At 41.4% G+C, this 16,830-nt stretch overlaps 1 protein-coding gene across 1 annotated transcript in view; it reads right to left on the bottom strand.

Moving 5' to 3' along the window:
• The window catches only part of NRG3 (neuregulin 3), a 603,489-nt gene extending 587,939 nt beyond the window's left edge, over positions 1–15,550 (bottom strand). Inside the window, exon 1 of the mRNA XM_075257841.1 lies at positions 14,030–15,550. Coding sequence (XP_075113942.1) covers positions 14,030–14,738 — 709 coding nt within the window. The 5' untranslated portion in view covers positions 14,739–15,550. The remainder of the gene's footprint in view (positions 1–14,029) is intronic.
• Positions 15,551–16,830: the final 1,280 nt, after the last annotated feature.

Here is a 16,830-nt window from a genome sequence, read left to right as displayed (position 1 = left end):
TAACCCATCTGTAAAAATTTGAACAGCACTGCAGCCATGTGAATGGGGCCTATACTGTGCAGCAATGAAAGCTACTTAAAGGGCTTTTCCTATCTCCCTGTTTCAGCAGCTTCGCCCGCTCTCTTCTCACAATGAAATACTTACGGTAAGTCCTGTGATTTTGCTGTATCCATGTGATAATAATAATGATCATAAATTAACACAGATTGAACCATATTCTATCCATATGTTTTGCTGCTTGACAAATTTTATTTATGCTTCATATGCAAATTTTTATTAACTAGGAAAAGATTTATTACATGCATGTTAATAAAACTGAGGTGTAACAAAGACATGGTCTGACAGCTCTAATTAAAGGGAAGTCAGAGACTCTACATACAAAGCAACTGACTGATCATGGGTATTTGTGTTGTCAAGATGTCTTCCACCTTCTATCTATTTTCCAGACATAGGGGATGAAGAAATGAAGCGTGTATTGTGCCATGTTCTCCCGGTCTGTAATATGTTTGATAGTGTAAACATCATAGTCTCATACAATTTGCATCATCAATTACATATTGAAGAGAAGGATATGTGTGGAAGGACAGCTCTGCTTCAAATACGTGGAATTACTGAGTTATTGGCGAGACATGACATTTACATAATAAATGCAGAGAAGATCTCCATCATTTGTCAAGGTAAAGAGACTACTGTACATAGAAAACCGTTTCTAAACATGGCACTTAGAAGAAATACATTTTTTTTTTTTATAAAAAAATGTTGGAATAATTTGCATAAAAAACACATATGAAGGAGAGGAGGGGCATAGCAGCAATACAATTCTACTAGCAATACCCAGTGGCGCCCCCTGCAATCTTTTGGGCCCCCTAACTCATTCCTACTGCGAATTCTTGATAGTGAAGGTTATGGATGCTAAGGAGTTTAATCCAACTTAGTATGGTTAGTGTAATCTGTGGGCAGGGTCGGACTGGGGTGTCTAGGGCCCACCAGTAGAATTGTTTCTAGGGGCCCACCAACAGAACCCTGCAGATCAGCGGTACTGAGATACAACGGCTAAAGGTAATAACATGTTAGGAGCCATGCTGCTCATGCACTATACAATGGGCATCACTGCACTACGTAAACCTACTGCTATACACTGTATGGCAAGTGAACTGCATGGCTCCTAGAAATGTTACCTTTACCTGTAGCTGCGCTGTCCTGGAAACTGATCTATAGAGGTCCTGGCTGTTGTATCATCACAGATGTAATATTGATGGCCTATCCTAAGGATAGGCCGTCAATATTAGAAACATGGATAAATCCTTTAAAGCGGTTGTCCAGGAATTGGAGCAACTCGTGCCAGGCAGGAGGTGTAAAATAAAAAACAAATAAAAAAGCATACTTACCTATCTCCATTGTCCGCTGCCAGTGTCCGTTCAGTCTCGTGCTGGCGCCTCCTTACTGGGAGTCCTGCATCTCATATGATCACTGAGACCAATTAGCTACAGGATTTCCAGAAATGAATTGCCACCATGAGACTGAACAGATACAGGAGGGGGACAACGGGGTGCTGGGGACAGGTCAGTATACTTTTTTTTTTACACCTCTCTGGTGGCCACTACAGTGATAACTCCTGTTTATAGACAACCTATTTTAAGGGGTTTTCTGAGCCAAATCTTGTATGGCCACTTCACTGCTCCCCGTCATACAGTGACTTCTTCACTGCTCCCCATCATACAGTGGCCTCTTCACTGGTCCCCCATAATGTATGGGGAATAGTGATGGGGCCATTATATTGTGTGGGAGCCATGATGGGGCTGACATCCTGTGTGGAAGGAGGATGTTAAAATGTTAAAGGGGTTGTCCAGGGTTAAACTTTTTTTATGGCCTATGCTCAGTATAGGTCATAAATACCTGAAACCACACATTGCAGAAACACAACGTCTTTGGCTACTACAGAACAAAAAATGTGTTTTACAGAATCAACAAAATGAATGAAATTTACCTCATCCAAAATAAGATGTGGGATAGCCGCAAACTCTAAAATGTGTGTGCTTCAAAAAAACATGGCCGGTTACTTTCAGCTACGCAATCGGGAGAAAGTGCAGGGAAAATGCATCAAAAGTGCAATGAAAAACACTGTGGAAAAAATACATTGTGATTCACCGCTATTTTTTTTTCCACAGGGTTTTTTGCTGAGTCTCGCTGTTGGGCCTCATCCTGATCATCTCAATATACATGGAGGAAAATGGGGCTGAATTTGGCGTGGAATTTCAGCGCTGAAAAAAAAAAACTCCCATTGATTTCAATGGGTTCCTTTCTCTACTATCAGAAAAAGGCATTGAAGTTAATGGAAGGCTTCCCTGGTGGGCCAGGCCGACCCTGTCTGTGGGTCTCCTTGGCTTATGGGCCAGATAGAAGCTGCAATCTCAATACTGATGCCAGTGCTTATGGGCCCCTCAAGACTCCTGGGCCCTGGTGTGACTGCACTCTCTGCACCCCCTCATATTATGACCCTGTCAATATCTATATTTCCCCAGACAACTCCAATAAAGACAAAGCTCCAATAAATTGCTCCATCATTTGACAACGCTGGTGGAGGACTTTTTTTTAACTTTAGATAGATAGATATGATAGATAGATAGATAGATAGATAGATAGATAGATAGGAGATAGATAGATAGATAGATAGATAGATAGATAGGAGATAGATAGATAGATAGATAGATAGGAGATAGATAGATAGATAGATAGATAGATAGATAGATAGGAGATAGATAGATAGATAGATAGATAGATAGATAGATAGATAGATAGAGAGGAGATAGATAGATAGATAGATAGATAGATAGATAGATAGATAGATAGGAGATAGATAGATAGAGAGGAGATAGATAGATAGATAGATAGATAGATAGATAGATAGGAGATAGATAGATAGATAGATAGATAGATAGATAGATAGAAGATAGATAGATAGATAGATAGATAGATATGGAATAAATTTTCACCTTTTTTAATTTATTTTTGGATTGCTGTTCATTTGTTGCATTAGATAGATAGATAGATAGATAGATAGATAGATAGATAGATAGATAGATCCCAGTAAAAAAAAATCACCATAAAAGTGTATCTAGATGAATGTACAAGACTTACATAATATGCTAGAAGACATTTCTATGCAAGAGGGAAAATGGCTACTAAATACATTTACATAGTAAGAATAAATTATAAGAGCAAGTTGGGGCCACAAGGTGGCTTAGTGGTTAGCACTGCAGCCTTGCAGTGCTGGAGTCTGGGTCTGAATCCTGCCAAGGGCAAAAAACCATCTGTAAAGAGTTTGCATGTTCTCCCCGCGTTTGCATGGATTTCCATCCCATACCTCAAAGACATACTGATAGGGACAAATGTACATTGTACATAACATAATATTCCCTTCAATGATTTTCTGCCATTCCCATTGAAGTTATTTCTGGGGATCGCTATCAAACGCTACTTTCTGGTCTGTCTCAACAATGAAATGTGTCTTCTCTGCTAGTCACTGGCTAAGACATCTCATCACTGTGGCCGGTTAATAGCTAATCAGTCATTTGCTTTCTGCAGAGAAGGGTCAGGAATTAGAGACCAAGGGGTAATCCAAGAAGCAACGGACAAGGAACGGTGGGGAATCCGTGAGTAATACTTTATTTTTTTAAGCCGTTCGGAGTCCACAGGCAAACAAAAGCATACACTATCCGTGCCCCAGATGCGGAGCACAAATTTAACATTTGCCCTGGGTTAAGGAAAGCTTAGCTTTAACTCCTCTTCGAATGAGAGCGCAAGGTGAACTGGAATTAAAATGTTACTTCTTAAGAAGACGCCATCAGTGTAGCTTACTGTGGAACATCCTCTTGAAAATCCTTTTGCATTCGCTGAAACCCATCTGCCAATTCCTATAGATTTTCATAATTTGTTCTCAGCGATCGATAACCATAAAACAGTCCAGGATGATGAACGTTGTGCGGCCCGTGGTCATCAGCAGCGGCCGATACAATAACAGTCTTGAAGACGTGATGTCCATCATCAGCACTTTAGCTCATTAGCCATTAATATTTATTTACCTTGTATTTCATTTCCTTTCAGGAGAGCCCGTCAGAAATGATTACACAGCATCGAGAATGGAGTGGCACAATAGAAATCGCTTTTCTTCCCAGTGCAGTGTTTGTTGCCGCTCCCACCTGAAGCATATCAGCGTGTAGCATTTTCTGTTCTATACAACAGCATGATGAGTTTCATTTATGTATACATTCTTGCCTCCAGCAATGTAAATTTCAAAATCAATGACACACAATGCATTAGCGATATAGTTTTATGTCACTGCGAGAACCTATTATTTGGAAGCAACCATTAAGAAGGGTTGAGTTGTGCTAATAACACTCTCATCAGACCTTATACCCTTGGCTGACCTTGTGACCCAATTAAAGGGACACTCTTGGTGGACTCTCACTATACACATAACATATTCCACCACTGGTTTCTGTCGAAGAACGTACTGGCAGCTAAAACCTCCCACTGTGATCACAGCAGGTAACATGTCAATAGATGTCACCAAGATGTAAGATTCCCAAGGCGAGGTTGCTATATTTTGTGAGATCTCATTATTGTACAGTAATATGACCTTGCACACCCACACGGCCCTCTTATAGTCTCTCTTGATATTGTCTCTGTAGTCAGGCGCCCTGCAGTTCTTTAATGATAAGAGCCAACAGTTAAAATTTATGCAAAACAAATTGCCAAGCCATGCAAAGAGGAACTTTCACCACCTCCACCAACTCCAGTTTTTGCTTCTAATAGGTGTTACTCCACTGACTTCAGCACAGTTGGATTTTTTACTGTAGCCCCCACCATTTCTGACCAAATGTTGGTACCTTAGGCCCTCTACTGTCTAGTGGGTGGTCGTGTCCACAGTAGACAAGTGGGCATGATGCTGAGCTTTGACACTGTATGGTTGGAGATCAGAATCATGTTACCTTGTCCTCTATGGCCCAAAACCACCTGCTTGACAGTAAGGGGCCTAATTACCATAGAAAGCACAAGAATAATGAGAGCTAACGAAAAACTTCAACTTCACATTAGAACACCAGCTGTTAAAGGATGCAAAGAACTAGAGTTGGTGGAGGTGGTCCTTTTTTGTTTGTTTTTACATTTATATTGTCTGAAAGACCACCCTCTCAATAATAATAGTTGTCTATTAGAGTACCCGGTGTTTCATTTTCTTCAGTAAGTCACATGATTACAGTGGGACCTCTCTATTTTAACCATGGATTGCTGTTTAAACAGCAGATCTTAGTCCTGGTTCACACCTGCATTCGGTAATCCGTTCGAGGAGTCGGCATGGGGACACCCCTGAACGGAATACCAAACGCATTGACAACTGGTGAGTATTGAAAACAAACGGACCCCATAGACTATAATGGGGTCCGTGTGTTTTCCACACAAGTCATGCGGACATGAAAGTAGATCATGAAGTACTTTTCTGTCCACATGTTCCGTGCAGACAGCATGCGGAAAGCACACGGACCCCATTATAGTCTATGGGGTCCGTGTGCTTTCATAACTCAATGCGTTTGGTAGTCCATTCTGGGGGATCCGACTGCATACTGTCCAAAAGAATTACCAAATGCAGATGTGAACCAGGCCTTACTCTACTGTCCACAGATGCTATTGGGAGCTACCATGTGTCCCTTGTTCTTCCACAGGGCTTCTTTTTTACAAATGTCTTCTCAGCACAGGTCACAAAGCATACCTAAAATACTCTTCCAGATAACTAGTTTTCTAGTCCATATCACTACGGTAAAGTAAATCCCAGAATGCTGTTAAGATGGCCCCTGCCATCATCATGTGTGGGAAATACAGGTAAAAAAAATTGTAGTTAGAAATTAAACCAATTAGAAAAAGGAAATGTATCAATATCTGGTATTAACATAGGTGATATGTCCCTTTAACCCTTCCTCATCCATGGGTCATAGCAATGCTTAATAAAGAGGGAGGAGGTACAGACCTCATGGGAAATTAGAATAATAGATGAAATGCCAGAACTGAATGCAGGAAACCTTCATAGAAGACAACAAAGTCCTCCCCTCTTTCTGTCACTATGCTAGTACAGTGTTAATAGCGTATCGCCTCTTATTCCATATACTGGATTCTCTATGGCGACCCACTGTTTAACAGCCTCCCTGCATCACAGCTTTCTAACCTTTAATCTCCTCAAATACTGCTGTGAGGATAACAACCTTGTGCCCACAATCAGTGTTTGCTTCCATCTGAAATATACCAGAGTCTCTCTGCTGGTCTCCACATTAAACTTCACATTCTTAACAATTTTTATTTTCCAGCTTCCAGTACGTGGGTGGATAAGATGAGAATCTTCCTCAACACCCCTTGTAAGGAAGCCTAGCGTTCGTAAAACAAAGAGACTCCACACAGCTCAGTTCTCGTCAATTTTGCACTTCTGCAGTACCACACACAGCCACACGGAGTGCTGCAGTAAAGAAGTGGTGAATCCTGCCGATCACCAGGACTAATCACTCCTTATTAGCCCAGCCTGAAGAAGCAATTTACTAAAGCTAAAGGCACAAACAGCAAAATGCAGCAAAAATACTTGCAGATTTTGTTGCTTTTACACTTTGTTTCTACTTCCCCCATATAAGTCTACAGGAAAAATGCAGTTTTTTCCATGTAAAATTAAAATTCAGTGTTTGTCAATATGTGTGTTTTCCACAGGAAATTACATCTAAATAATTTAGTTTGCTGGGCCTGTAAAAAGCAAACAATGCGATTGGGAAATTTGCGGCCTTAGCAAGTAATACTAGCAGCAAATTGGCCAATGCAAACTCACCAGCGTGATGTACAATAGAAGTAGGTGAGAAGTCTACGAATGTCACCCATATATTGTGACTAAAACACATGGCGCACATTAATTTGTACTGCACAATCTCGGTCAATTATTGCTTTGGGTTTCGTTCACAGCTATGAACGTATACAATGCAGATTCATGAAGTTGAGCAGCAGCAAAAAAATGGCTTGGGTGTTTCTCCAGATGCCTAACGCTAAGACCCCATGTGGCAAGCCGGAGCCAAAAAATGCTTCGAAAAAGATTTTTGTTGCAACGCGTTTCCAATACGGCCAAAACATTGGTTTTTCACAACATGGGGCCCCAGCCTTAGACTGCAATCACACGTGCAGTTTTTGATGCCACCTAGGATTGGATCCAAGATGAATGAAGAGTTGGGTTCACTTTAGAATTACATTTCCTTCTGAATTCAAACTTGGTTCTGGCTTAAAAAACCGCAGGTGCGATTTCAGCCTGACCCTTGGTTCTCATCTGCATTTGGTAATCTGTTCGGGGAGTCTGCACGGGGACCCGCCAAACGGACTACCGAACACATTTGCAAGTGGTGTGCAGTGAAAGCACACGGACCCTATAGACTATAATGAGGTCCGTGTGCTTGACGTGCGCTGCCCGCAGGAATCATTTGTACAGGAAAGTAGATAGTGAAGCACTTTCCTCTCCGCATGTTCCCTGTGGCGATCTGGTGGCAAGCACATGGACCCCATTATAGTCTATGGGGTCCGTGTGCTTCACTGCAGGCTGCTTGCCAATGCATTTGGTATTCCACTCGAGAGGTCCCCATGTGGACTCCCCGAATAGATTACCAAACACACATGTGAACGAGGGGTAAGGTAAAACACAAAGAGGGAAAGGTAAGCGCATGCAGCTTTTAATGCAATTTGTCAAGTCACAATCAGAAGTGGATCCAACTTGAAGGAATAGTAGGGTTACCTTTATATTTCCATTCCCTTCTAAATCCAAATCCGTTTTAGCTTAAAGAACTGCCCCAAAACCTGCAGGTGCGAATTCAGCCAAAATGTAAAAAGCACACAAAGCAACTTTGTACCCATTAGATCAACAACCCTATAATTTATTAATCAGGACAGAATCCTTGGCTCCGTGCTTACACAAAGAAACGCTTTGCTATGAGAACATTGTTTTCCAGGAAGAATTGTTACATTTCGAGAAAAAAAAAAAAATCCCCAAAGAGAAGTCTCTTGCATAACCACAGTAATAACGGTGGATCAAAGAAAAAAGCAGGACTGAAAATCTCCCTTTCATCACATTCATCCCCTCCAGGAAGGCAGTTTGCATCAGTGACCATGATTCTTAGTCCTGAACGTAGAATATCCATCATGTATCTACATGTATTTGTCCTGCTCGTAAAATATACAGACACCCAATGATCACAATCGGTGACAAAATCTTCCAGAAATCTTACTAGTGAAGATTCCATCAAGACAAGCTCCCTCGTCTCCCTGGATGCGTTGATCCGGTTTTGCAGATGCCAGTTTTTTATCTGCATACATCATATCATGCTTGTATTTGTGTCATATTTATTCACACGGCGTTTCCAGCCTGCACTGCACTTGAGGCGTGTCCTTTGGAGATATGCAGAGATCTGTACTCAGCAAAGCAGGGAAGAGAGAGCGAGATAAGACTTCTCATTCATCTCACAGCACATCTTACATCCCACATTACACCTTTCCAGCACATATTCAGCCTACAAGACATTTCTGCTCGGTGTTCTAAGTATAATCATTGCTATCTCCAGTTTTATCACATTTCCATATTGCTAGAATGATCTGACTTTATTTAACGCTCCTGATTAAAATACAAAGCTCTGCAGATGAATTTCTCTCTCGGTTTCCAATCTGCATGTGCTGGATGCAATTCACATCCCAGACGCGTGTTGTGTATCATTGTGTACATCAGATAATTGTATCTTCTAAGGATACCGGTTGTAAAATGAATATACTATTGAGTCACGATGAAGCGACTAACTAGATTACAGAGATTACGTGGCCAGCTCCATAGGGAGCCTATAATTGCGTATAGGTATTCGTTAGACTGGCTATGATATGATGATACGATAGAACATTTCACTTTTATTACAGGCACCTTTTTGGCATGACTTTCCATGAACACATATTATGTTTTATTTGTTATATTTTTCTCATTTTTTAACATGATTCCAGTTACCTGATAACTCGCTGTCCCCCACCATTCTTTAGGTTGCCATCCCTGATTATTTACATCACATCCTTGCCTAACCAACAAGGTTCTCTAATTCTAATTTTGTAAATGTCTTTGTTTTCTTAGTTTTGATACCAATTGTTAATGGTTACTCTGATCACTACTTATCCTGAGAGTCCTGACCCATGCCTGCCATCTTGTATCTCACGCACGTCACAAACTCTGCCTACATTCATAAGATGTAGGTGCCCCAGCTTTCCTGGCATGAACAATATACTGGGAGAGGGGCCCCTGGCATTATAGTTATCTATGATGCTAGGAGTCTATGCCTCCCAGTGATATACTGTCCTGTACTACAATCACTGGGTAACAGTATACACTAGTAGACAGGGACTCCTAGCAGCATAGATAAGTAGAACATTAGGAGTCCCTTTCCAACCATATGTTCAGGCTAGGAAATCCAGCCTCTCATGGGTGAACCTTGGCCTTGTGAATGTAGGCTAAGACTGCCCATGCCCTCTCAATGATCTATCATTAATGGAGACTACTTTGGGCAAACGACTTTGGAGTTCCCTCTAAAAAAGTTCATTTCTTATTTCAAGGTGAAAATATGGCACTCTCTTAAGATGGCCATACACAGGCTAATACTGTTGCTTTTGAGTATAAGGACCTTCTGACTTTCCCTCTTAAACTAGAATAGGCTAATATTAACATTAGGGTTGAGCCGATCTTGAGATTTCAGGATTGTTTTTAAAATCTGATTTTCGATCGTTTTCCAGCCGATCCTGAACGTGAAATTTGTTTGATCGCCAATCGGGATCCGATCTTTCCCTCAACCCTATTAATGATATATACATGAATAGGGTTAAGCCAATCTTGAGATAACCTCCAACCTCGATCCTTCCAGAAAAGATTGGGATCGGAATTACGATCGCGATGGAGAAATTTACTCAATCACCGATCAGAATCTTTCCTGATCCCAATCGCTCAACCCTAGTTAACATGGGAGATAAGCCAAGGCCACCACCAAATGTATCTGGCAGCAACTTTCCCCATAGAGAACACATGCACACTTGGGCAATGTCATAGGCCACTCTGTACCCCAAAACTGAGAATACTGTAAACATAAGTGACAAGTGATGTATGGCTCCTTGAGTATTTTACAATGTATTGGCTTAGAAAATTTATGCAAATCACAAGCCCTGATTTACAAAATTGGAACAAAAAAAAAGCCTGTTTGGGAGGTAAATGGCCAGAGATTAGCCGATTCCTCCTTTTCTGTAAAGTTTGTGATAAAGTTGAGGGTTTGCCAGTCCTAAGAGACATTAATATGATTAGCATAAAGCTGGTAATGTTATCATGGTACTTTATTTGCTCATGCTTTAGGCCTCAGAAGAGCATAGAGTTGCTGACACGAAGCGAATCTTATCCTATAAAACCCTACTGAATGCCATGTCCACCATAATTCATCTATTATTTCAATATATTACATTTTTTAAAAAAAATATAAATCTAATACTTAGTAAATGCTAATAATCATATACCTAAACTATTTCCAAAGACATATACGCCACTTATTTCCGGAAAAAAAACCTCGAGAAGAGACTCAATCTCCAACATTCTTGAGTTTTCTATCCCTTTAGGTCTTTTAGAGATGATGTTTTCCACTTTCCCCTTAGGCTTTGTCTTCAACCTCTTTTCCTTTGACAAACATGGCAGGTAAGCTTTTTTCACCTACCACAAACGTTGTAAACCGTCTTCTGTCTTAGCTGAAGTCGAATGTACCCTTCCGTCCTTTACCATGATAGAAAACTACAAGCCTTTGTGGGATATGGTTCATCTAATTTCATTTGGTTCTGCTTTGATAACCTCCAGACACATATTCTCAGAATCCCACTAACTGGAGGGGATATTATGTGAAATAAAACCACCAGGAATATCCATAGGAAGGCCAGTGGTTGCCTAAAAACCTTTTCCTATTACCTTACATTTTTAAGAAGCCAGTACTCTCTATAGTATCTTCTCAAGACGAATTTTGCTTCAATATTCCAGTATATCCATGGTGAATTGTAACCATTTACAATCCTTTGTCTTAATAGAAGAGGTAGTATGGAGTTTTCCTTTAATTCATTGCTTCCCTCTAAATACAGTTCATGGCCCAGTAGCCAGCACAATGTTATGGCAACATGGCAATTGAAAAGAGTGATGACTACCCCTGGTGGTTCGTGTAATACATATATTCTTATTTTTAATATCGTATACATGCTTGAGTAACATAGCTGTGTACAACCAACATTTACATCCCATATCTAAGCAGAATTTTGTGGATAGGCAACATAACCATTGGACTAGGCATATAAAATGGATACGTTATTTTTTATGATTTTTGCAATTTCAGAATTCTAATTCAGATTTCATCAATGCCATGTGTTCCATTTCCATTCATGTTCATCCCATCGACATGACCAAGAACCCACCCTGTAGGGTTAAATATCTCCAACATTGGGATGTGAAGCCACATCAGAAAATACATCAGAACTAGCACAGCCTGCCTATCTCATACCCCAGAGTATCGACAATCTTGACGTGAAGGACAGCAGACTGGTCATTTTTATCTGTATGCACACGACAGAGCAAGATCCGTGATAACTATCATTTTAACAGCAGCGACAACAATGAGTTAGAAAAGCAGCAAACTTGATGGAATACAATAGGCTTTTCACCCTATGCATTGTGCATCCCTAGAGCAAAGGATAGATGCAGATGTTCCTTTGGCAGATAGACATTTCCATATGCTACAACTTGACAATTAGGCAAAACAAAAGCTGCAAATCTTGTGTCCTGGAGTCGAATGGCTTCCACTGACAAAGATTACATGAATCAAAGCACCCCATCTGCGTTCACTAAAGCACCGTGCCCATGTAGTAGGCACCTTGTATTCTATCTAATCTACGCCTTGCAGAATCACCAGTGCTCTGCCCAGAGTCAATGTCTGCCCTTCTCTGCACTTCTTAAAATTCATCTTGTGTTAACAACTCTCCGCCGCCTCCTGCAAAAAGCTCACAGTGACCAAAATGAGATTCCTAATCTGTTGCAGTTGTTGGGTGCTGCCATTTGCATTTTATTTCCTGACAACAGAGGGTGTAGCCATCCATCCATTAATTATTTATTAATCAGGGATCTGTCTAGTCTCTATACCACAGCCATCCGGGGGGGAGTAGAGAGCCTGCAAAGGGTCTTCCCGTAACGTTGACCCTATGTGATTTCACCCCGGTTTAGGAATACAGTATGTGCAAATATTTCACCTTTAATTGTTCTCGCTTTGGAAAAAAAAAAAAAAAAAATCAGAAAGACAGCTGCACTACGTACGCCTCATTAACCTAAAATCATGCATTATGTTTTTCGGCAGGAGAAAAAAAGAAAAATTATGTGTATTACCTGCCAAGTAAATGTTTGCAAAGAATAAGGCTAGGGGAGGAATTGATACAGATTGCAGATATTTGAGCTGACCCATATACAGTATCAGCAGCATGGCCTGTACCGTGCTCACATTCCCCATATCCTGGGGGCAGAATCGAGCGAGATGAAATGATACCCAGCAAAACGTCACCAAATGAAAGTCAGGTCCAACTTCCAACACGGATAGATATACCGCAGTTTATTTGTCATTAACTGATTACCTCGACGGATGGATCTCCCCCCCTCCCCACCTCCTCCCTTGGCCCTTGCATTTGCTGGCCAGTAGTGTGGACTTATTGCCTTGTTTGCCGGGGTGATTTAGCAACAGCTTTTCCCAATTTTCCTCCTCTCGATGACTTGAGTATAATTTTCTCTGCAGATGGGTTTATGTGTCCCGGGGCTTATGAACAAATGGATTTAATCAGGGAAAAATAAACAACAACGAAAAAAAAAAAAAAAGCACCGGAATGAATAAACGTTATTACTGAATCCTCTAGCAAAATAATCACAGATTATCATCCAAGAGACACAGCTGGGATTACCCTATCAAAAATGATACTCAATAGCTTTTACCGTCATAAACATCTAGAAGGCATATCAAGGATCGCTCAAAGCTCTTTAATAACAATCCAGGAACAAATCCTATTGACGGACTCGTTCAGAGAGGTTACTGGGTTCCTTCATTGTCCTTGTCCCAAATAACCTTCATAGGTTGCAGGGTTCTCATCTTAAAGGTTAGAAGCATTGCTAAGTACAGCCATCATCCACTCATACAAGGCTGAGATTTCTCCTAAAAGCCACCATATTCTGCCTTATAAGCATATCAAAGACGGCTAGAAATATATACCCGGAGGAACATCTGCAAATTAATGGGGAGATGGAAGCATCACATATGGTAATAGCCATTCCTGTGCTTCTCCTGTTATAATATGGCGAGGATTAGAACTGATCAGAATATCTCCTCTATGGATCAATGTAATAATACAGGAAATATTGGTGACCGGAGGACACACTATGTATAGCTCAACTGAACGATCCACCGGATTGTCTATAGGATAGGATGATATCTAGGTGTCGGTTTGATTTTCCCATCAGTATTATTCGATCACTTGTATTTTTTCTCATTGCAGAGATTTTACACCTCCCCGGATAGTGGGAATTTTTTTTTATCATTGCTGCAGGATTGAACATGCATCACTTGAATAGCAAAAATGTCTTGTAATTTCATCTTGAAACTTCACCAAAACATTAAGCCTATCTGCAGTGACAGTGCAGTCATTTCACTGTAGCAAAAGGAGGCAAGTTAACCCATTAACTGCTTAGGACAAGTGCACTAGCCTGCTAAATAGTACCGGTAGTCACTCTCCAGCACAGGATGTGTTAAAACAAGACATATTTTTTGATCATTTTTATTTTTTTTATGCAATTTTTTTTTTTTTTTTACCCAGCCCATCACTCCTAAACCTGTGTGAGAGGGCATCTTAACCTGATTTGTAATGTTTATTTGGAGGTACTACTTACGATGTTTGGGAATAGTGGTAGTTTCCGGGGTGGTGGTGGTAGACTCCTGAAAACGAGACTGTGTCCAGGACTGGGTGGAAACATGAAGATAAATTTTGTAAGAAGAGGTAGAATATTCCGCAGTGGGCCAGATGGGCATTGGCTGGGTGGTTGGGGTCCCTGGAAGTGGGCGTGAAACAAAAGTGGTCGTGCTAAGGGGGACAGTGGTGGAGATAATTGTAGGAGGGGCGACTGTATGGCGCACTGTTGTGGTTCTAGTATTTACCCGGCTAGGTACTCTGCTTCCTGGGACACGAGTAGGCGCCCGCGTAGTAGTAGTTAAGCGGGTACTAATTTGATTGGGAGTCCTGGTCGTGGTGGTAGTAGTTGTAGTCTCCATACTTTTTGGAAAAGAGCTCGGTTTCGAAAGGAAAATGGGGTCCTGGCCAATACCCTTCGAATCTATTAAATCAGTAGGGACATAATCCTTTACAGATCCCACTACGATCCACTTTAGGAGCATCAGACTCAAACCCAAGCCAATGAATCCAATTAAGAGAGGCACTACACATAGCCACGTTTGCTGCCTGTTCCATACAATGCAGTCACTACACCGCACCTCCCGAGGGTTTGGTGCCCCATCCTCTTCTTCCGTAGCGTTTCCACCTGCAGCCTCTTCAGCAGCTGCCGGACGTACAGGTGGTGAGGTGGAGGCAGCCACTTCACTCATCCTATATTCCTTTCACCCCCCAAAATACATGAGCCTTAAGAAGCTGGATCATCAGCACGGCTCCCTACGAGAAAGGGGGGGGGGGGGCGGATATCAGCATTCAATTGTCACCGATCAGAATCAGAAAACATTCCTCCATTAGATTCTTGTCCGGAGCAAAATGCCAGCAGCGGCTGCTGAATCAGCTAAAAAAATTCCATCCATCCAAGGTTTAGCACAATATGCATCCTCGCATTCCCTTCACTTTCCGATGCGTTTCCAGCTTTCCATAGAAATAAACCAGCCTTCTTTTTTTTTCCTTTTCTTCCCAAGCATCCGTGTGTGTCCCCCCCCTTGTCTATTCGATTAGCAACATTCCTGCACACAGGAGCTGTCTTCCCTCTCCTTTGCTTCTCTCTATCCACAGAACAGATGCACCAGCGTTCCTCGGCTGCTTCTTTCAAAGGCGACAGAGCAGCAAAATGCACCTGTTATTCAGCAGTCCCTGCAACCAACCCTTGGCCAGCACTTTAAGAGAGAGACCAATCCGCAGCTAGAGCTAAGGAGAGTCTGAGCTCTGTAAACCAGCAGCAGTAGCAGTATAGACACCAGCATAAGCATTCAACAGAGCACAAAATAAGCCATACCATGAAATTCAGCACCTAAAACACAGTATGTAGGCATGCATCTATGTAGATGGTCACAGATCCATTCATGCTGGGTTTCAGGATAATACAGCCCAATAAAATAGTAAGTAGCATCTCCGACATCAATTCAGCATGCCTCTAGCGCAGTAAAAGGCAGACTGGGCTTGGGGAAAGCAAAAACGAAAAAAAAAAAAAAAAAAATCAAGGCACCTCCCCCTCGTGCTTAATGGTAGTTTCTTAATGCGTACAAGATAAATAAATGATCCAGGAAAATCCCACAGGAATTGTCTGGCATAACCTTTTTTTAGCACGTTTTAAAACCATCTACTAATATAATAAATGACTGCACCCTGAGAAGAAACGCCATAAAGAGACCTGCAGAGTATCTAGAAGGATGTCTGGAGCTATATAGGACAGGGGGATGTTAAAATGAAGCATTGCAATGAATAAACCGGGAAGCTACAGGATAGGAGGGGGGGAAATCCTAATGCCGGTAAAGCAGCCCACGGCTAGGATTGCTGTTGGAAGGGAGGGGGTTAACCCCGTCAGTGCTCAACCCTTCCAATCCCGTGACGACTAGTGCACAGTTAACTAGATGCATGTCTGCAAAACCGCAAGGAATAGTGTTATGTTTTTTGGAAATAATCAAAATTTTTGCCTAAATTCTATAAGATGATACATGCATGTACTGTATGTAGGTGCGGGGTTACGACTTTCATAAGGACATTACTCACTGCTTAATGTGACTTCCCTCCTTGTCTTCCATTACTGCATTTTTAATGCCACATGGAAATATCAATACATCTTAATTTGTTTGTTTCCTCAGTTCTAGCATCGGTAACATGGGATGGAGTGTTTGATCCTGCAATGAAAAAAATAAAAATAATAATAATAAAAAAACACATATGCAACAATATATCAGTTTCTGGTATCGCTGATAAATAACATAACCATTATTAGAATTGCTACACATGACACAACTTTCCTAGAATCCGGAATATCTGTTTGTTACTATAAAATACATAAGAATATATATATTAGTTTGAAGCTATGACTATTAGTATCATTTGCATAGAAAGACAGGCAGGTTTTTTTCTTCTTACAAGCACAGACGTTGTTGTTAGTAATCATACAGAACCCCTATTAGGAATCTAACCTATCCCTAACCTAATTCAGTGCACTGTCGGCTTTCCCATTATGTGCCCCAGGGCAAGAGATATTGGTGCAGTTACTGATATCTCTTCACTGTCAGAAGGGCGTTCCTGACAGTCTAGCTGGGCTGTGAGGAAAGCCCCTCCTGACAGTATTTGTCCATAGCTCTGTACTGTCAGAGGGGGGCGATGATGCTAAACTGTAACGAACGCCCCCCCCCCCCCCCCTGACTGCATCATCCATAGAATAGTACTGGGGGTCGTTCTTAACAGCTTATCGCCATGGGTGGGCAGTAAGGAACGCCTTCTCTGACA

The sequence above is a fragment of the Leptodactylus fuscus genome, chromosome 10 (assembly GCF_031893055.1).
Source record: "Leptodactylus fuscus isolate aLepFus1 chromosome 10, aLepFus1.hap2, whole genome shotgun sequence".
Lineage (NCBI taxonomy): Eukaryota > Metazoa > Chordata > Amphibia > Anura > Leptodactylidae > Leptodactylus > Leptodactylus fuscus.
Note: the sequence above shows the minus strand (reverse complement) of the source record. Positions and strands in the feature narration are given on the sequence as shown.